Below are 21,591 nucleotides of genomic sequence, written 5' to 3'. Positions count from 1 at the left end.
TAAGACCATTATCATTTTAGCTCCTACCATCTATTCTGGCAAAGTATTCCCGGCATCCACCTCTCTCTCTCTCTCTCTCTGTGAAAAATGTTTTCTGACATTTTTTTACAAGTTTGCCCTCTTGGAACTTCATATCAAGAGCTCTATTTCTGCAACTTCCTTTTCATTGGAAAAATGGTTTGCTTCTTGTGCATTATTAATACATTTATCAGCACGTGACCCACCTGCAAAATCTCACCTTAACCAGGCAGTCTTTTTGTCTTTCTTGGGTAGGTGAGCATACAAGCCCCCTCCTAGTTCTCCTCCCACTCTCCACCTCTATGTCTAACCACAAAAGTTCCATAATTAGATAGACAGCAATACTAGTGCAGTCATTGGCCAAACATCTGGTCACCTAGGGCTCCTGTATAGCCTGTCAGATAGACCAGCTATGGGAGTGCCTGCATGCCACTAGGTCTATCGGTTAGTATAGTATGTGCAGCCTGCCAGCCAGACCCAGCAGCTAGTTTGATTCTGTCATCTCAGCCTGATGTAAATAGTTAATGTTGTTAATGAGCCTTCTAGTCTCATTGTATATTCCTTACAGCTCTCATTCTAATTTCTCCTTTAAGAGAAGATGTCAGTTACCATAAAAACTACCTTTCTTTCTGTAATAGAATAGAGTTAGTTTTAGTATTTTTATTTATGTTTAGATTCATGTTTTATCCTGCCATTTTGATTTTCTAGCTGAACATATTATTTTGTTTATATGAATAATAAAACAATTTCATTGCATTCTTAAAAAGAATGTAGGGGAAAATTCTGAGCATAATGAAGGCTGCCGCATCCTTTTAATGTACTCAAGTATACGTATATGTAAATAACAAAAAAAGAAGAGAGATGTTAAAACCAACAGCTTGAAAAGTGGAATTTAGAAATAGGCAAACACTGATATTCACAAGGGAATATCTCTTGCAGTAGCAATATTTTCATTCCTAGAGCACAAAACTTAATTATGCGGGGAAAGTCCTTTTAGTAGCATTATTTAAATTATTCTAAATATATTCTCTAAATCAGGCATGATATTGCCCTAGTGTTTTCCTCCCCAGAGTTTAGGAGTAACTTGATTTTGCTTAGAGGATTTAAAGGGACATCTAGAGAAATGTAGGGTTGCCTGGGGTATGAGACAGTGAAGAGCTGCAGAAGCTAGTCTCAAGAGAGAATCTGGATTAAGCAATTTAATATCAGGTATAAAGAATATGGTGTCTTACCTGCAAATTGGCAGGGTGAGCCTGTCTTGAGTGAAAAAAAAAAAAAATTCACCAGCAAATGGAACCTTTTGATTATTTATTTATTTGATTTTACCACCCTTCCCTGAGCAAGTATATAACAAATATTATAATTTTATATAAAATATTACAAAGTCAAACCCATACAGAGTTCAATTTACATATAACAACCCAGACAAATCATATCATATACAGTCACCACATAATAAAAAATGTTAAATCCTTTTCTACATGCAGGTGTATTTTTCACCTGAATCTTGAAATCTGGATAATCCAGCTGTGGTACTCATCTGGGATTAAGGTACTGGCACGCAAATGTTATATGGATGCCCAGGAGTTCTGCCTCTTGAATTTGACAGTTTTTATCAAGAACCGGAAGGCGCTTAGTTAAAGCAAAATGATTTTATGCAGCTATGTAGAGTCAGCATTGCTATGGCCGGGGATAATCCTATTTCTCTGTATCACGCTGAATACCTATAAAATTAAACTGTATTGAAGATTTCCTATATATTGTTTTTGGAGAGAGAATGCAAAGACTGTAGCTTAATTTTTGAAGTTGGTTTGTCCTCTAATTTGATAACTGAAAGAGAAATCTTTGGAAACCAAAGGCTGTGTGTGGCATTTTGAATTGACCGCCAGGATTGGATTTACAGTGTTCCTCATGAGTAGCATCTTGAATCCCTACCTAAGTAAAAGAACTCCATGCCACGTGTGGTTGTTACTTACTCCTCCATGTTTAAATTCCATATACTGTTTAAACTTATTGTAAATTCATTCATTTTTGTAGGAGCAGACTGTATTGTTCTAGTATGGAGAACACTCATCAACAATCTGACTCAAAAGGTTGCCAGTTACAGAGGGATGACTTCTTTGAATGCACATTTCAGCCTATTTTTCCTTTGTCTGGATATACAATGTGGATAGAAATAAATCATCAATTAGGGACACTTGAATCTCCACCGGTGTGTGTCATTCCAATGAATGTAGGTAGGTAAATTATTAAGCAATAAAAACAGACCGAACTGACTTAACATCAGCTTGATAATATCCATGATTCAATTACGTGTGGATTTAAAATCAGTAGTTTTTCTTGGAGACCACTGGAGTCTTTGTAGATTGTGATACCTTTCAAAGGACCAGCAAAATAGAGGTAGTATGTGAGCTTTGGAGAATTACAGGCCTCTTTATCCGATGTGATTATAGGTTGAGGAAGAAAATGTTTATATCTAGATAATATTGTAGAGTGAAATTCTTAGAAATGGGGTTATCGGGAGATATCCAAGGGAAACTAGATTAGCAACAATTTGCAGAATCTTAGATGCTGTAGGTGTTGGAATTCTTGTCATCAGGGCTGAGAACAGAAGATGTTAGAGCCTAAGGTACTAAGACAGTAACTTTCATACCGGCGCATGGCTGCACATGTGTGTGCGTTTGTTAGCCCACGTCCATGTATATGCGTGCATGTTATAAAATAGTCTGGCCGCGTGCACATTTGTGCTGAATTTTAAGTGGGCGTGCGCCCGAGTGCGCAAATCCCTCTTCTACCACATAAGTGGGATTTTAAAAGGGACGTGCGCCAATGCATTTGCAAGTTTTATCAGTTGTTCCCAGTTTGCCTAGTTAACAGATCCTGCAACCCTCCCTGGTTTGATAGCCTGTTCACCTCCCAATTATCCCAGATCCATTAAACCTCTCCGGAATGGCTTGTTGGGGGTTTTTTTGGGGACTTACACACCATCCATAGCAGAAGTAAAGTTACACTGCTAGAATTTAGAGGGTTGGTGCAGATGTTCTGAGCTCAGTAGTTCGTCCGGCTCTGTTCTGCATTGCAGGAATTTTGGGAACTCTTGCATTGCCGCCTGTATGGAGAGGTCTATATCGGAAGATTATTACAGTTTTATATACCTCTTTGGCTGGCATGGGCAAGAGGAGGGATTGGGTTTTGGTTTTGGGATTTTATGTCTTGGGGTTAGTTGTTGGGGGGGGGGGGGGAGTTGGATTTGTTGATGTTTTATTCTGTTTCAAACTTTTCAAAACTGACACTATATCATAGTAAATTTTGACAGAGTGGAAGAAATGCAGGTGGTATATTTTCCAATGGCTCTTATGTTTAATTTTCCCTGGAAATTTTATTTTATATATATTTTTATTTTATATATATTTGTATAATGGCTAATTTTAATTTTAAACTGATTTCCTTCAGTGTTAGAGGTATTTCTAGTCCCATTAAGCAGACTAGTATTTTGCAATATTTAAAGAAAAAGAAAGGACAAATTGTTTTTGCAAGAAACTCATTTGACAAAGATAGAACATGGAAAACTTCTTCAAGACTGGGTGGGTCAAGCCATTTATGCTTCCTATACCTCTAGCAATAGAGGGATTTGCATGTTAATACATAAAGCCTTTCCTTCTATATTAACTGATTTGTATAAGGATCCAGAGAGTCATTATTAGGGGTGTGCATTCGTTTCCTACGAATTGGTAATCCACAACATATAGGGCCATATTCGTTGTATTCATGGGGAAGCGAAACATATCGCGAATCCCCACGAATACAACGAATCTTCGCCAAATTATTCGGCTGTCTAAAGGAGTGAATTTAAACAAACCCCCCACCCTCCTGACCCCCCCCCAAGACTTACCAAAACTCCCTGGTGGTCCAGCGGGGGGTCCGGGAGCTATCTCCTGCACTCATGCCCTCGGCTGCCGGTATTCAAAATGGCGCCGATAGCCTTTGACCTTACTATGTCACAGGGGCTACTGGTGCCATTGGTCGGCTCCTGTCACATGGTAGGAGCAATGGTTGGCCGGCGCCATGTGACAGGGGTGCCATGTGACAGGGGTGCCATGTGACAGGGGCCGACCAATGGCACCGGTAGCCCCTGTGACATAATAAGGTCAAAGGCTATCGGCGCCATTTTGAATACCGGTAGCCGAGGGTGTGAGTGCTAGAGATAGCTCCCGGACCCCCCGCTGGACCATCAGGGAGTTTTGGTAAGTCTTGGGAGGGTCAGGAGGGTCAGGAGGGTGGGGGGTTGTAGTTAATTCAATTTTAGCTGGGAAACAATTAAGAATGAACGCATTAACGTATCGGGGGGCCCCCTTGCCGAATGCAACGTATCTGCCCCTCGACGAATTCGAAATCCGAAAGCAACGTATGGCGTCCCCCTGCACATCCCTAGTCGTTATGTTATTTTAGAGGGAACAATATATACGAAAGAACTAATAGTTAATGTGTATATGTCCCAATAATAATCCGGGCAAGTTTTATGCTTCTTTATTTGATAAACTTCAGCATTATAAGACTTCTCTCTGATTATGGGTGGGGACTGGAATATTTGCCTGAATTCTGTTTTGGACAGGTCTTGTCCTTCTGGTATTCCAGATACAGTGCCAGAAGCTATTGCCTACTGCATTATGGATATATAATCTGGTAGATATTTGGAGGGCATGGTATCCTAATGGAAGGGATTACAAGTATTTGTCTCCAAGGTATAATTCTTTTAGTCAAATTGACTACTTTTTGTGTAGTTCTTATCTTAGCTCCAAAATATTGGATTGTGATATTTTTCTTCATAACTTTCTGACCATTACCCTATTAGTCCTGTTTTCTAAATCCAATTGGCAACTTAATTTAGCTTTTAATCAAACAGAATTATTTTACCAAGATGATTAGAGAAGCGTGAAGGACTAACAGGCTCTCCACCCTGTGGAGGATTATTCTCCTTTGCTAAAATGGGAAACTCTCAAAATAGTGCTGAGGAGGAAGATAATTTCCCTGGCTGGTTTTAAGAACAAACAACAATTAACATTACAGATAGATTTTAAGGACCAGATTAAATCTTTGGAGGAGTGACATAAACAAGGAGGATCGTGAAAAGTATATAAGGCCCTTATGTTAGCTAGAGAAAAGCTGGTTACATTACAATATTCTAATATAGAGAAAGCTATGTGATATACTTAACAAAAAATTTTTATGAAAAGGGTAATAAATCAGGTAATTTGCTGGCTAGATTGGTTAAATCATGCAAGTCTTCTAACATTATTAGTTCTGTTAGGAACTCTCAAGGCACTCTCTGCCATTATCCTCATCAAATTGTTGATATCTTTAAAGAATATTTTACTGATTTTTATGGGAATGCTGACTGGGTTGGTGATGGCGAGATGGCAGCATATCTTGCACAAATACATCTTCCCAGCATTACAGATGAGATGAAGGCCTTTTTGTCAGGGCCTATAACAGCCCAGAGGTTTTGCAGGTCATGAAGTCTTTATCTCCAAATAAAAGCCCAGGTCCCGATGGGTTCCCGTTGGATTATTATCAAAGATTTTCCAGATATTTGTTTCCTTGTTGACTGAACTTTACAATTTTTGGGGGCAAAAAGATTCTCCTAGTTGTGAATTTCTTGGATGCAGTTATAGTCCTCCTTTGTAAACCTGGGAAGGACCCTTTAGAGTGTAGTTCATATAAAAGCCCATTTCTTTATTAAATGCTGATCTGAAAATATTGGCTAAAATACTCCAAATCCGTTTATGGGAATGTCCATTGATTTGTCTTCTCCATTGTGTTTATTGGTAAAGTGGAATTTTCTTAATCTGGATAAAAATCATAAGCAATTGCTGTCAAATCTGTTGCACGGAGGATCGCTATAGCTAATTATTGGAAGAGAATGCTGCTTTTGAGCCATTGGAAAGGGGTAGCAGCTGAAATTGCTATATTAGAAAAAGTCACGTATCTCCCAGCTTTGGCATGCAGAGGGCTTTTAAAATCTGCCTGATAATGTTTTGCAGTGTGTTTTATGTTGAATGTCTAGCTATTTGTAACTCGCCTTGGACAGTTCTGGAAAGGTAAGGATAAATACACATTTGATTTGATTTTCATTCCATGGGTTTGGGTTCTAAATGCTAATTTTTATATTATATGTGCCTGTTTTTGAACCTTTGGATCTGGTTTTGGTGCAAAGAAGTGGCAGGTTCATACTTAGTGAAGGTCTTGGCTCTGTCTTTGAATATCATGGAAAGTCTGAATATCTAAATATTCACATAAATCTGAACCAATCCAAGTAAATCTAAATGGAAAATAATAATTAAAAAAAAGACTGAAAATCAGAGTAAATTTAAATGAAATATTTACAGATTCCAAATGTGGATTTAAGCAGAATTGGAAGTGCTCTCTCCTATCCCCTAATCTTAAATCTGCCTCTCTTCATAGCAACCAGACACTTCTTTCCTAGCACATCCTCTCTGCTAATCATTTTGCACCTTTATGTTCAGGTCTTTGTACACAGTGTATGTAATTATGATATGCACATAAGTATGAGCCATGGTATAAAATAAATATGCTTGTAAGTTTTTGTATGTTGTAGAATATCCATATTGAGTCTTTCTTACATTTTGCAGTAAAGCCTCTGCCTCCTTCAAGAATTAAAGCTGAAATCACAGTCCATTCCGGACTTTTGAATGTGAGCTGGAAAAGGCCCATACTTCCAGTGTATGATCTTCGGTTTCAGATTCGCTACTCTGTGCATGGAGAGGAAACAGTTTGGAAGGTACCATCTCATTAAATCCATTGTAGTGTGTATAAATAACCCTCTTCCTGTGGCATCTGGGACTCTGCACAGGGACCACTCACCTTGTGCTCATTGTAAGCCATGTTTGACGTCTTTAAGCAATCACTGAGTTTGTGCACCCCCTTGTCCAATAAATAATATGCTTTACGGTTTTCATCAGATTGCTCTTCCTCGGGGGTTACAAATACCATCATATGTCCCTGTCCATTACTATATGTGGGTAAGACCCTCCAGGAGTTTAAGACCTATATTTTTTTAACATTGCTCTTGTATCTGCCAGTCGCGTTTGGAGGTTTCTTTCGTGACATCCTGGTTGGCAACACAGCATTCTTTGTCTGATCTCCGGTTTTTTTTTTGCTATTGGACATTGCACACCCCTCTTGGTGAGGCACGTTTCCTCTTTTAGTGCTGAATCTTTTTATTGAATTCACTTAATCTGGCGAGTCTTAACCAGGACATAAAATGGGCTGTATTCTATTAATGGTTTTTGTTTCATTTGTTGCTGCTTTTCTGTTTCATTTTTTTGTTTGTTTTTCTGGTTTTTATTTTATTTTTGGGAATGTAGTTGTGATTCTATTTTATCTGTCATTTATATTTTTATATAATTACATTAGTTTCTTCTCTTGCAGTTTCACTGGCTATGATTTGGTACTCTGATTGCCCATTTTGGGAGTTGTGATTTTTTTTTTTTTACGCTCTTTTCAAAGATCCTTTACTATTTTAAAAGGCTGCATGTTTTGTAGCAGTTTGAACGTTCCTACAGAATTTGATTACCCCTTTTATTGTTAACCTTGTAGTTTGTATTTCAGGTATGCTGTTTTTATTTTGTCGCGTCTGGTCTGTCGTCACCTTTGGGCTGGACTTGTTTTTTTTTTTTAATGGATTTTATTCTTTTTAGGCCCGATTTTAAAAAGGGTCGTTCATGTAAAATCTGGGGGTTACACGCGTGGCCGGGCCTTGCGTTCACCGCGTGCATTTTAGGACAGGTCCTGCAAAGGGGGCGGGCCTGGGGGCATGGTCTGGGTGGGGAGGGGTGGGGTGGGGAGGGGTGCTGTCCAGGACAGCACCATTAGCTGCTGTCCTGGGGAAGCGCGCACCAGCAGCCAGCCAGCACACGGAGTTTACTTCTGGTCCCAAGGAGCAGTAAGTATGGGGAAAAAAAAAGTGGGATAGGTAGGATTAGTTTAGGAGTTGGGGAGGAGAGGGGAAAAGGGAGGAAGGGTAGGTAGGGCTAAAGGAAAGTTCCCTTCCCATCCACTCCTTAATTGGAGCGGACTGGGAGGGAACTGGGCAATGGCCCGATTGCATCGCCGCACATACTTTCGAAAATTCTGCCCCCCCCTCCCGCGCACACAAGTCACGGGCCACCTTCACATGCACATGTGGACATCGTATTTTATAACATGCATGCACCAACATGCGCATGTTACCAAATGATTGCATCCATGTGCAGGCGCTAGGAACCGCACGCACACTCGTTTTAAAATCTACCTTTAAGTGTGATAGATTTATGTCCCGATGCAGACCTGGTGAAACTCAATCTGTGTCTTTTTAAATGGATGTTATTCCTCTTATATGACAGATTTATGGTCCTGATGCATAGGCTCCATCACAAAATTATATAACTCCAAATGAGAAACAGAATTTGATTCTAGATCCGAGGTTGTGTTGCATGCTATCACTTAAAGGATCCAAGTTTCTGGTTTGACCTTATTTTCCGAGGACCAGCTGGGGAAAACGTAGGAAGGTTGGCCAATATGCGAGTGTTATAATTTATTTATTTGCACCAAAACCCATAATTTGACCGTTGGGGATAGGCCTACAGTATAAAGCACATGCAATATTATTTTTAAGAATCAAATACATGAGAAAACAAATATAAAATTGTACTGAATATGTTGTACTTTCTTTACAGACCTATGATGTTGTGCAAGTTGAATCTGGCAGTGTAGAAGTGGTGGACCTTTGTGCTGCCTACCTGGTTCAGGTTCGTTGCAGTAGAGTAGATGGACTGGGATACTGGAGTGACTGGAGCACTCTGGTGTGTACAGTAATAAAAGATGTCAAAGGTACACACATTTTCTGAGTACACAATTTTACCAATTGAAGAAGTTTGGTGACTTTTTTTTAAACATATGCTCGTCTACTTTTGTGATTATAAAGGCATATCAATGAAGTAGGGCCAGGAAATTCTAGGATACCTGCTGATTTAGGGACAACAGTTCCAGCTGTTACTACTCCTATAGTTGGGTTTATTGACTTACAATGAATTATAGGATGGGGTGAATGCAATGTTTCTGGGGTTGTAGGATTTAGTGATGCTTTGATGCTGTAACTCTCTGCGTTAAAGAAGGAAATTGCCACACTTAGAGATGAAGCATTGTGGGTTCAAAGCCCCATTAATGGAGTATGTAATCTAGTACCAGTGACCAGACACATGGGAGTCCATCTTCCTTCAGGACTCAGAGAAAATTTGCACGTAGATGACAGTTGCTTCCTATGTACAAGGCCAGATTTAAGATTTTGGAGTCGATAGGCACTAAATTTAGAACACCCCACTGTTTCATGGTTCTTTCCCTTCTGCGTCCACCCGCCCTCTCACCCCATGGCTTTTCCTGGCTCATATTTTCTCCCCCCCCCCCCAATAGCTCTTTTTGCCCTCCTGCTATCTGTCTCCCCCCCCCCCTCATGGTCCCTTCATGGCTACTCTCCTTCCTATCTCCTCTAACCATTGCCTCTTTCCAGGTCTTTTCCCACTTAGTTCCCCTGTCTGGGTTCTCTCCCTCACACTTTTTCCTATGGCCCCCTTCCCACGTCCTCTCTTCCTTTTCCTTCACTTCACCTCACCTCTTTTAGCTGGTTTAAGTCCCAGCCACGGTAGGTGATGTGAGCAAAATTTAGTGTGTGGCATGTGACTTGGTGTGCACTCACACACACCCTATAGTTGCCCTGCCCCTCACATGGCGTTCCTTGGTAACGGGAGGACTGTAAGAAGGAATGGGCCTGCTGCAGCGTTTCTGAGAACTTAACAGGCCTGCAATATTAACCCCTTCACGGGGAGGCTTAAGGAATCCAAAATGCACTTGCTGGAAGAGAGAGAGGAAATGGGGGATCTACTAGAAACGTTAAAATATTTAGTGGACTTCAACAAAGAACAAAGAGGAAGCATTTTCTGGTAAAAAAAAAAAAAAGAAATTTAAGGACTAGCGGGCATGCTATGAAATTGGAAGAGGAAGGCTCAGAGAAATTATCAGAAATACTTCTTTACTGAGAAGATGGTCAATGTCTGGAATAGCTTTACCAGCAGAAGCAGTAGAACCCAAATTTAAGCAAGCTTCAAAGAATTCTGGCTGAGGTAGATACAAGAAATGGGAGGCTGCTGGGTGTTGGACTAATTATGGAAACCTATGTGCTCAATCAATCAGAGCAGCAGCGGGCTGAAAAGGGGAGAAGACCGAGCTAACTTACACAGACCAATGGGAGTGCAGCATCAGGCTCCCAAGATGAAGCAAGATGAGCCAGTATGAAATGGCAGCAAGGCTTTAGTACATTTTTGGGTATCTGGAGGGTGAGGCGGGGCAAGAGGAGGAGGGGTGACAACACATTTCCTAGCATGGACTGCACGCTGACCTGGCTACAGCCCCAGCTAAAGGGGAAGACATAATTTCCAGCAGGTGGTCAAGCTTGTACATCTAACAGCTGGGATATATATTTTAGGACAGCAGATGGGGGGATAAGAAAAGGGTGATGTGTACAGCTGGATTGGGGGTAGGTTGTCCAGTTTGCATGCCTGATAACTGGGGGATGTCCTTAGCTAGAGATGTGTAGGCAGGAGCAATCAGGCAGACTGGATGGGCCAAATGGTCCTTATCTGCTGACATCTGCTGTGTTCTTATGTTACATTTTGCAGCTCCGGTGAGAGGGCCTATATTTTGGAAGCATAGCCAAGAAGATCCTGTAAATAAACAGAAAAATGTTACTTTGTTTTGGCAGGTAAAACACCTTTGTAATTTAATGTCTGTTTCTGTTTGACTTCTATCGTGTAATATTTTACAGTCAAACCCCACCCTGGTGTGCAGGTCCAGCATGGGTGAGGCCATAAAGTTATTTATACTCTTTGGGGGCAGGAGCCCTGACCAGCCTTTCAATCTTCCTCACTTGCCCGGGTGTGGATTCTTTGACTAGGGGTAGAAGGGAGTCCTTTCAAGACCCAGTGCGGGGGTGACCGGCTTCCTAGGCCGAATTCCCCTGTGTTACGTGAATTTTCTCAGTGTACTGGGTGCCAAAGGAGACACAGGAACAGCTGAGTTAGTGTCCAAAGTTATTCTTTACTGGAAACAGCTTGGTTTAGTGGCACAGTAAATATGATTTCCAGCTCCACAGTTATCTTTCTCTCTCTCTCTCTTACTGTCTCTGGTAAGGCCGGGAATCCAACCACCCTCCTGGCTTGGGTGGAGCAGCAGTACCCTAACCTTAGGGGAAAGCCCCTCCCGGATGGCAGCACAAATCTGTCTTGGCACAGAGAGTTAATGTCTCTATCTCCCCAGGGTTTCGGGGACTCCAGATGGGTGTCCTCGCATTAGATCTAATATTTACTCACAGTTAGTTGTCCTTTCTCTGGATGAGGATCCCTGGTGCAGGGCATCCAGGATGGAACTGCAGGTCCACTGATGGTGTAGGAAGAGGGGACAGAAAATCACTTCCTCCCCAGGTCTTGAAAATAATTTCTTTCTTCCCCAAAATAGATAACACCGGGTGTGCTCTGCAACGGGTCACCACCACTTCATGGGGCAGGTCTTCCCTAAACCTGGGGCGTCTTCAACTCAGGGTTCCCCAGTCCCCGAGTCTCGGAAAGGCCCAGGCCTTCAGCAGGGGCCTCCTACTAGTCAAAAGTCCAAAAATCCAAATCAGTCCCCGAGCAACCACTCTGCACCTCGTGTGGAGAGAGCACAGCAGTGGCGCCCTGGCCTGCCCTGCATGGGGTCTCAGAGGATTTCCAAGGCTCTAGGTAGGCCCAAAAAGTACCTCAGAAAATTCTCCAAGCTTCCTCTCAAACTGCCAACTAAGACTGCCCCCAGAGCCCTTTGCGGAACTCTGCCATAAAACCTCCCGCCAGGACTATCCATTCTAGCCCAGCAGTGGGAAGGACTGCCAAATGAACAGATCCTCCCCCCTAAATTATACTTCTCCAACTGCACTGTCAGGTCTATTCCCAGGGCTTAATGGTAACCCGAAAAGCTGCCCCGGTGATATGTGTGTGTGAAGATGATCTAACCGTTTAGTTGGTTAAAATTAATGATATAATTTTAATAATCTCTAACCATTTTCGTGGAACTATTAAATCATGTTGCTTTTAAATATAGTAATCTGATATGTTTGTATTAATTACGCAACTTGGCAGACACTAGCTGTTGTTACTCTAGAAAGATCGAAAAACATTCTCTCTCTCTGTTTGTATAAAGAGCTTGCTTTCAATTAAGGTCTCACAAGCTGTGGACCAAAAATATGTCAACAAGTCAAACCAGCTGAATTTCAGCCTGTTTCATCTTTGACAGAATTTTTTGATTTCCCCCAGATGTGCTGGGAAAATCCATCAGCCTTTTTATCAGCATTTTAGGGAACAAATTGAATGAAGATTTGAAAAAATTCACTTTGGGTTTCAAAATCTCTAAAGCAAAGCCATCAATTTGATAAAATTCAAAGCGATTTTTTTTTTTTTGTTGTTTTTTTAAAATGGGAAGCAGATTTTTTTTTTTTTTTAAACCAGCTTTGGAAATGTTTCTAGGTTTGTCAAACTGTTTTGTACAGGTCTGTTGTAAGGGATGGGCAAACAGGGCAGTGCCCTGGGCGGTGAGGTGGGAGGGGGCGTGCCATGCCTCCATTTTGAATCGGTCTGTGAGCACGTGAGCCCATAAGGAAAGGGGAGGGTGGGGGCCACTCAAAAGAAACCCTTGCTCAGGACACTCATTTGTCCAGAGATGCCCCTGGTTCTGTAACACCCTTTCCACTTCTGTATGGGACAAAGGGGTATGTGAGGGGCTCCATGGATTCTGCCCTCCCCGGGGGGTGCATGGTTTGCTGTGGGGTGCTTGAGGCTTAAGACACTCTTTGGGGATCCATGAAAAAAGATACGTCCACAGTTTGAGTTGTTCCAAAATGTGTTTACTGAAATACACGGTTGAGGGATGATCCATTAACAAAAAAAAGAAAACACACTAGAATCTAACCAACCATATGAAGGTGAAAACAACAATGTGAGCAGTGGCAAAAAAAAAAAAAAGAGAAAACAAGAATTGTGAAGGTAAAAACGAATGGAATAATTTACATAAATAATGAACAAATGCCCAACAAATGCAGGCAATTTGCTGAAACATGGCCATGTTGGGTGTTTGGTTAATTTAATTTATTAATTTGTTATACAACCTTTCAGAAACAAAGTGGTTTAAAATACTGTATTGTTTGCACAGTTACACGTAACATAAAGCAAAACAAGAAATGCAACATCATAAAACTAAAATAAATGAAAACTCAATAAATGCAGAAATACTTGAGAGATAAAAATCAATCATCAATTAGTCTTATTCAATAAAAACTTGATTAAAAAGCCACATTTTAATTGTGTTACAAAATCACAGATAATTCAGTTCCTTACAGATCTCTACACTCATGGCATTCTAAAGACAAGGGACTTGATAGCTGAAGGCTACTTGACTTGTACATTCAAAATCATTTTATTAGGGCCTGGAAATTCTAATAGATCCTGCTGCAATGAACATAGGGCCCTAGACAGACAACAAGGTCCTAAGAGATCAGCAAGATAAGATGGGTAGCCTCTGTATAAGTCCTTAAAGACAGAGGGGCCAACGCAATAAGATGCGCGCTGAAAACGGGCATTCACATTGAGCACCTGTTTTCCTAATGCACACACAGCCACAGCCCCTGGGTGCCTAATGCTGTATTTAAATGAAGGGCTTTGTGTAAAAAAAAAAAAAAAAGGGCTTGCTAAGAGAGACTTATGCATCCGTAGCGCTTAAATGCATTGGGCACCCACAATTACAATGGGCGCTCAATTCGAGAGTCCGTTTTTATCCCGCTTCTTCAGGCCGATGTCTTTGTTATTTTGCTGAGGTGGCTGAAGAAACCCATAGCTAAGTGTCCCTTGCTATGGGTGGTGCCTAAATTGTGCTGCCAGAAGAATTTTTTTTTTTTTTTTAAATCAAGCCAATACACATTTATTTTGTGACACTGCAAGCAGTAAATTTAAGAGTCACAATGATAATAAGTAGGAGGACACACAGAGGACGGTACATTTTTTATTTTTCATGAGCCCTTGACTCGCAAATTGCCGCGTTAAAAAGTGTGCGTTGGGTGCACAGCAGTCTCCTGCATCGGGGATAATAGCTAACAGCCTCATCTATATAGATTTTATATGTGACGGGTGCTATTGTCTACGCATTTGTTTGGGTGTGCGTTTTGGGCGCCCTAATCTACTTGTTGCGTTGGGTGCTAGTCTAGCATGTCTACAACGCACGCCCAACCTCCCGTAGACCCATTCGTTGGGCTGAGTGCACTTCATTGCATTGGCCCCAGGGTAATTTAAAGTGTGCTCTATATGATACAGGCAGCCACTGCAATTCTTTCAAGCTAGCTGCCCCATGATTACATTTCTTTACGCCATTTAAAATTCTGGCAAATGTGTTTAGTGGTATGTTTTATTGGTCTTTGTTCGTCATTTATTATTTATTTATCATGTATCTATCCTCCACTGAAATCCTCTGAAAACACAGAGTGCATCCCCTGCACCAGATTGAGATCCTCCTTAGTCTAGGGCAGGGCTTCCCAAATCGGTCTTGGGGACCCCGCAGCCACTGGGTCTCCAGTGTGTGCAGATTTACCTCATGCATATCCTTTGTGGATATTCCGAAAACCCTACTGGCTGTGGGGTCCTAGGATAGATTGGGGAAGGCCTGCTCTAAGTGTCCCTCCACTGAGGTTTCTATCCCCGTTCACATGGACAGGAGTTCCTGCTGCCTCCCTCTGGGACACAGAACCTGTTCAGCTGCAGACCTTGCTCTTCTTGGAGATTATCCTGCTCCTGAAAGTGTATCTTCTGCTTCCACAAAACACAGATCTGGGTGGCTCTCAAAAGAGCGAGAAACCTGGGATAGGAAATCTTTAAAAGATTCCTGCTCAGAGTTCCTTACATCTTCTCCAGGGCTCCTCCTCGCAGTCTTGCAGCTGTAGGGATTCTGACCTCGCATCCTGGACTGCTTCAACAGAAAATGAGCCCAAAAACTTCTAATTTTCTTGATTTTTTTTTTTTTAACCTACCAAAGGTTTCAGGCACCTCTCATTTGGGAAAAATCTGAACATCATTACACCTCTCTAACATCCTGGCCTGAGTAGAGACACAGACTTCATTAGCAAGGGACTTTTAGACAACTGCACATCCTTGTGACTTTGAACAAGTCACTTTACTGACCATTGCATCAGGTGGTAAGGGGCAAAGGCTTGTCTGCGCCATTTTGGAAAATGGCGACAACTGGACCCAGAGCTAGGGGATGCCCCAGGCCTTTCATTCACCACCAATGAACATTTTAAAGTTATTTGGGGGGGGGGGGGGGAAATCTAGAGAGGGTACTAGCTGATCAAATAATGTTTGGGGGAGGGGGAACCTACATGGAGTTGTTATTAATGGAAAGGGGGTCTGGAGGAGTTGGGGGGCAGGTCTTGGAGTTGGTGGGTTACTAAAAGGGGGGGAGGTCGTTTTTTTCTGCTGAGAGGGATTATTTGATTGAGTGAGGAGAGGTAGAGCATTGCCTCAAGGGTACTATTCTATTCTTTTTTTTTTTTTTTTTTTTACTTTTTTTGCAAGGCCTCCAGGGAGGTCTTGCAAAACCCTCTGTGGCTTTTTTAACACTTTTGGCGGGGTTGTGTTGGGCCGCATGGCCCTTTGATTTAGTGCTGGGGGCATTGGGATGTAAGCAAGTTTAGGGGTGCAGGGATCTGTCTGCTACAAGACACTGCCAGCTGCCCTCCCACCTTATTTGCGATCCTAAGTCCTGGAAAAGACAACGTTTATTCTCCTCAGAAATAGACTTTTATTTGTCAGATTTGGCAGGATATAGCATTTAGAAAATAACTATTCCTGTCTCTAACATCCTGGTCACTAAGCATCAGTTTTCACTAAAGAAAATTCTGAACTGTGGGTGATTTCACACATGCCATGAACCTGAGCCTGCTTATTATATTAATACTTTTATGGCTAACTTACTTTCCCTTGTCCCAGCTTCGGGCGACACCTCTCTGTTCACCTCTGAAGCAGATGCTGGCTGGAGGTCTGGAGAACGTGAGCAGAGGAGAAACTTGCTTCCTAGGCTTCGTACTGGCAGAGCAGGCAGGCGGTCCTGGAAGGAGACGGGCTTCTGACTCTGGTACTTGTCGGGCTGTCTGAGGCTGGCTCTCGTCCCTCATCATTTCAGACTCTGTGTCACTCTCCGCACCTGAGCAGGGGTCTCCTGCCCTGATCTCTTGGCCACACCTGGTCTTCTTCCCCTTGATAGCAGGGAGTGCTGACCTGCTTCTGGCTCCCCTTTCGCTTGCAGGGATGCTTCGCCACAGTTTCTCGCTTTCTCAACCGTCAGGGGGGTCCTTCACTTGCAGGGTCGCCCTCAGGGTTCCCCCTCAGGGCTTTTTCATAACCTCCTTCTTCTTTGCCCCCCTGTCTTATACTTTCCAGCTGATGAATAGGCATAATCCTATGCATAACCATGTGGTGGCTGGAGGGTCTTTTGCGCATTGCAGGTCTTTCCTCCTTCCCCATTACTTGAGAGGGGTCCTGCCATGTTGCAGGTCGCCTTCCCCCTACCCTATGTCTTTGGGGGGAGAAATGCAACGTCTGTATGCCAAGCTGTCTGCCAGTGTCAGTGTTTTTCTCCATACACTCCCCCCCCTCCTCCATGGCTGGGGGTCTTTCTGACCTCTGCCTGCTTATGAGCTTAAGTTGTCTCTCTGTTTTGCTCCTATTGACACAGGAACATGCAAACAGGCACATCTGGAGAAGGTATCCTTCAGTGTAACAGGACAAACGTTCTTCAATTTCCACTGAGACAGTGCAGTTTTTAAGGTTCATCTGGGGAAAAGGTCCTTCTCTGGCTGTGACAGTGCTTGGGGGCCTGTCAGTTTCTTGGCTATTATGATTCATATTTGATGATTCAGTGGTAAACATGAGATATTTCCCTTCAGGGACCCGCGTTGGGGTCCCAGGGCTCCTGTGCTAGAATAACGAAAACTGGAAAGGTATAGATAAAATAACTTGGCTGAAAAATTTACTATGCATTAGCTGCTGTGCATGCATTATGCGATTTTATGCTTGCAAATACGTGCAAAGCAGCTAACTGTAATGGGAGCAGATTTTAGTTAAAAAAAAAAAAGTGATATCACCGTGATATGTCTATAGCGAGTGATAAATAGGGTTATAATGTTATAAACATTATCACAACTTAGTAAATATACCTTTTAGATTGTAAGCCCTCTGGGAATAGGGAAATACTTACAGTAGCTAAATGTAATTTGCCTTGAGCTATCAGTTAAAACTTCAGCTAAATTAAAATAAAATAAATATTGTTCTGGGATTAAATGAAGCAGCATTGGGCAACCTGTGTAATGGTTGTGATCCACATGGCTCCTACATCTTAGAATTCTTAACTGATAGTAGCCAGGGTAGAGGGCATTAACAGGGAATAATTGCCAGCACCTATACATTTTTGTCGCTATCAGTTTCAAATAAAATCTGTCAATACAGTAAGGAGAGTGAACTAATAATGGGGCCGATTTAAGTCACGCTCAACCTGCCACGGGTTTTTGCATGCGTAATTGCACGTGGCTTTCCATGCTGAACTTAACGCATGTATGTAATAATGCAAAAAAAAAACAAAAAACCACGTGCACAAACCTCAAAAACCCACGGCTGGTTTTGCATGAGTGCATGCAAATGGCATGTAAAAGAGGTACTTATCTATTAACAAGCAATGCAGGGAGCCACGCTAGCAGAGAGAATGGTTAGTGTGGGTTTTTTAAAGTGGGATTTTTAGTGCCTGGCTCAGGGTAGGAGTTAAGTGAAAGTACCTGACAGCAGACCCATTTATGCCATTGCTGGCATTAGTGTGGTTGTGTGTCCATGCAGCCTTTTCCTCGCCAGGTGCCCGGGGCTTGCTGATCGAGATCCCTCCTACCGCTTTGGCGGCTTTTGGTCCTGGTACCAGCAATTCTGTGGCTCCAGGCAGTGTCGGAGCTTTGTCTGTAGTCCTCGGAGATTAATGGTCCTTCTGACCCAGATCCTGCTGTAATAAATTGGACATATTTTTTAAGACGGAACTCCAAAAGTTTTTTGCACTGGAGGACATTCCCATATATCATGGAATAATGTGGCATTTGGACCTGAACACTTTAAACAGTTAGGTGATTCTGCAATTCCCATCTGAAAAGCCTTCATGGGGAGATATCACTGTCCTATGCAACAGGCCCAATTGCTGATCCCGTAGTGAAGCAGAGATGATGCATCTGTGCTCCATGAGAAAGCCCTCCAGCACATCTATTCCTGTCAAAATCTTTCCCCCATTTATCCACTAATTCAGCAATTATGTTGTATTTAGTGTGCACTTGCAGATACTTATACATGCTTGATAGCTTATATTTTTCTGTTTGGTATATGCGCAATAAGTTTTGAAAAGCATTAAAAGTGAGATGTCTAGTACCACAGAGGCAATGTAACTTGAAAGTTGTTTGTAAACTAAAAAAAAAATAAAAATCTGATTTCTGGAAACCCAGTGATTCTTGGCATTGATCTAAGCTAAACATTTCCCTGTTTTGGGCATTAGTGAAAAATTTCAGCGTATCTATATGCCTTTTCCTTAAGTTTTTAAAGCACCTTCTCTGCTAACCCGGCTCATAATCAGGATTTCCGCATATTGGCATCCATAAAGAAATGTCCCATACTAGCACCAAATGCTGGCTCAAAAATTCCCAGTCTTGACGCATATCTCTAACTAGAACATTCGTACATATCTGTTTTTGGTAATTTATCTGCTTGGGCACGTGACACAAATCTTAAGTCCGTCGGTGCCACCAGCAATTGCACCATCTGTATATCTGCATACACATTGGATGCACAAACTCAATCCCCAAGTGCTCCCCGGCCTACATCCCATGTTATTATAACAGAAATTAGGGAAGCCCCATCCTTTTTTTTTTATAGGAGCTGCCATTTTCCCTTTCCAAAGGAATTTAGAGCACATCTGTTGCATAAATCCGAAGATCTTTCTTTTTGAATACGATAGGAAGCATTTGTAGTATATAAAGAAGCTTCGGAAGCAGCACCGTCTTATCATTGCTGTTCTACCTAATATATTCAAAGGAAGATTCACCCAGCCCTGCAGCTTGATTTTAAAGACTTGCACAATAGGGGCTACGTTGCTTGTAAACCATTCTGATAATTCCCTGTGAATGTATACCTCTGTAGTTGCTTAATTTTATGTTGTGTGCCCATTTCAGAGGGAAGTTCTCCTATGTTTGCTCTAATGTCCCAGATCAGCCTGATCTATCAATTAGAGAGAGTTTTCTCTCTCTCATATTCTCTCTTCCCCTCACTCGCTCCTGAATTCTCCCTGCCCAACCAATTAAAGGCCTAAATGCAGCAACAATATCCGCAGCTAAATATATCACAATTTAATCACTCTCCTTTGAGTAAAGTAGTTAATGGGAACACTAGACAGATAATTTAGGCAACTCTCACATCTACAAGACTTCAATGCAGCTAAGCCTTTACGGGATAACGAGGTAAAGTAAGATCCTGCTAATCATTATATGTTACGGTAGTTATCAATTAGCACAAACATGTGAAACTAAGAACATTAAGTATCCTCAGAATGCAAGATTTTATGGTAGGGGGTGTGCATAACAAAAGATTTAATTTTGCTGTGGGGTTTTGGGTTTGTTTTTTTTGACAATTTTCAATTTTTTTTTCCTTGTTCCATTTTGTTTCTCTGCAAAACCAAACCAAAATGAAGAGGTGGTTTGGTTTTTTTTCTTCTGCTCTTTTGGCTCAGAAAAGTCATGAAATAAAACAAACAAATGTTTGGGTTTTTCAGTGTCATTTGAATGACTGCAGGTCCCTAATTTATAGTATGTTGTCAGAATGGAGTAAGAGAATAGCATAAACAAGTCCTTGTGTTAACAGAATTTGTGAAGGTTTCTCCTCCCCCCCCCACCCCCAGAAACACACACACACACACACACACACGTGAAATTGTTTGGTTGGGGGAGCCATGCCTACCAATGGCTGCTCCCTACATACCCTGTCCCATTCCCCCCCTGTGTGTGTCTCCTCCACCCCACCTCGCTTCACCTGCCCGTGCCCCACTCTTCTCTGTCTTCATCTCTCTCTCATTCTCTCCCCACTCCCCCCTCTCTCTTCCTTACACTCCTCCTACATTCCCCCTTTCCCTCTCCCATGCTGATCAGTGGAAGGAGGAGGAGAGCTGTGGGGCCTTGGGTTATGTCTTCCTCTTCACCTGCTGCCTGTGGTCTCACTGCTGCTTTGGCTGCACAGAGTCCCGTTTTTGGTTCAGGCCCAGAGCTGCAGAGGTGGAGAACACTACTGCTCTTCGTCTCCTGCCACAAAATAGCAGCTGCCTGCCTGACGCGGCCCCGAATCTCCCTCTTCGATTATGCAGGAAGGGCAGATCCTGGATGGGCTGTGGTCCCTGTGGCGCAAATACAAAGATGCTAAGGATAAAGTACAGAAAATGCCCTGGCACCACCGGTAATGGGGCATTCATGCCCCCCCCCCCCCCCCCGGTCACAGACGGCAGCAAAGTCCCAATGTATGGTTTTCCTCCTTCTCCTCCCCCCCCCTTCCCCCCCACATACACAGTGCACCAAGGCCTCCCCAATTGTCTGGGGTGGATGAGTTATGCTCAGCTCACGCTGTTGCTGGGGCCCCGGTGGGCCAGTGAAGTCCGTGTGGGGGAGGAGGTGAAAAGGGGGGGGGGGGGGTGGTGGAAGCTCTTCTGCACCTCCCACTGGGCTCATCTGGCAGGGTACTGGACGTAGCGATGAGGCTCCAGATGTGGTACTGCTCACCTTGTTCTCCCTCCAACATAGCAGTCGCTGTGTGGACGGAGCATGGCATGCTGGGGATTACTCTGCAGCGATGCTGGCCAAGTGCTGACGTCTGTGCTGGCCCAGAACACCGGTGATTGGCCAGCCACTGGTGTCAGGGGAGGGGGGAGAGGGAGGTGGTTTGCAGGCTTTAAATGCTGGCAGGCGCTGGCTACCTCTGTCTTTGGAGTCCCCACCGGTCACGCCTGTCCCCACCCTCCCGTCCTGCTTTCAAGAAGCCTCAGGTTCTCCACTTTACTTTTTGGGTTCTGTTTGAGTGCTGGCGTTAGATGCTTACTGTTTGCAGTGGGAGTCTGAGCTGCTGGGGGGCTGGTGGAGTTCTGGGGGGGGGGGGGGTGTCAGCGTAGGGTCGTTTACCTCCTGTCTGTAACCGCATAGTATGAGAAGGAGTTCCGGCTTGTCATTCCACAGGTAAGGCCTTGCAAGTCACGGCAGGCGCTGGGAGAGTTTCTGCTTCGCAGTGGGGCTGGTGACCAGGACTGCAGGAGATGCAGTGACTAGAATTGCACACAGTACTGTAGGTCTGGACACACCTCGAAGCAATATAAAAGGTGTTAACGTATTCTCTATTT

At 42.9% G+C, this 21,591-nt stretch overlaps 1 protein-coding gene across 8 annotated transcripts in view; it reads left to right on the top strand.

Moving 5' to 3' along the window:
* The window catches only part of LEPR (leptin receptor), a 147,877-nt gene that overhangs the window by 82,876 nt on the left and 43,410 nt on the right, over positions 1 to 21,591 (top strand). For all 8 annotated transcript variants that reach the window (XM_029617720.1, XM_029617722.1, XM_029617721.1 and 5 more), the window contains 4 exons: positions 2,056 to 2,255; positions 6,669 to 6,817; positions 8,754 to 8,907; positions 10,749 to 10,831. In XM_029617720.1, coding sequence (XP_029473580.1) covers positions 2,056 to 2,255; positions 6,669 to 6,817; positions 8,754 to 8,907; positions 10,749 to 10,831 — 586 coding nt within the window. The remainder of the gene's footprint in view (positions 1 to 2,055; positions 2,256 to 6,668; positions 6,818 to 8,753; positions 8,908 to 10,748; positions 10,832 to 21,591) is intronic.

This window comes from Rhinatrema bivittatum, chromosome 10, assembly GCF_901001135.1.
Source record: "Rhinatrema bivittatum chromosome 10, aRhiBiv1.1, whole genome shotgun sequence".
NCBI classification, from domain to species: domain Eukaryota; kingdom Metazoa; phylum Chordata; class Amphibia; order Gymnophiona; family Rhinatrematidae; genus Rhinatrema; species Rhinatrema bivittatum.
The sequence above is the reverse complement of the archived record's forward strand: the minus strand, read 5'-3'. Positions and strand labels throughout refer to the sequence as shown.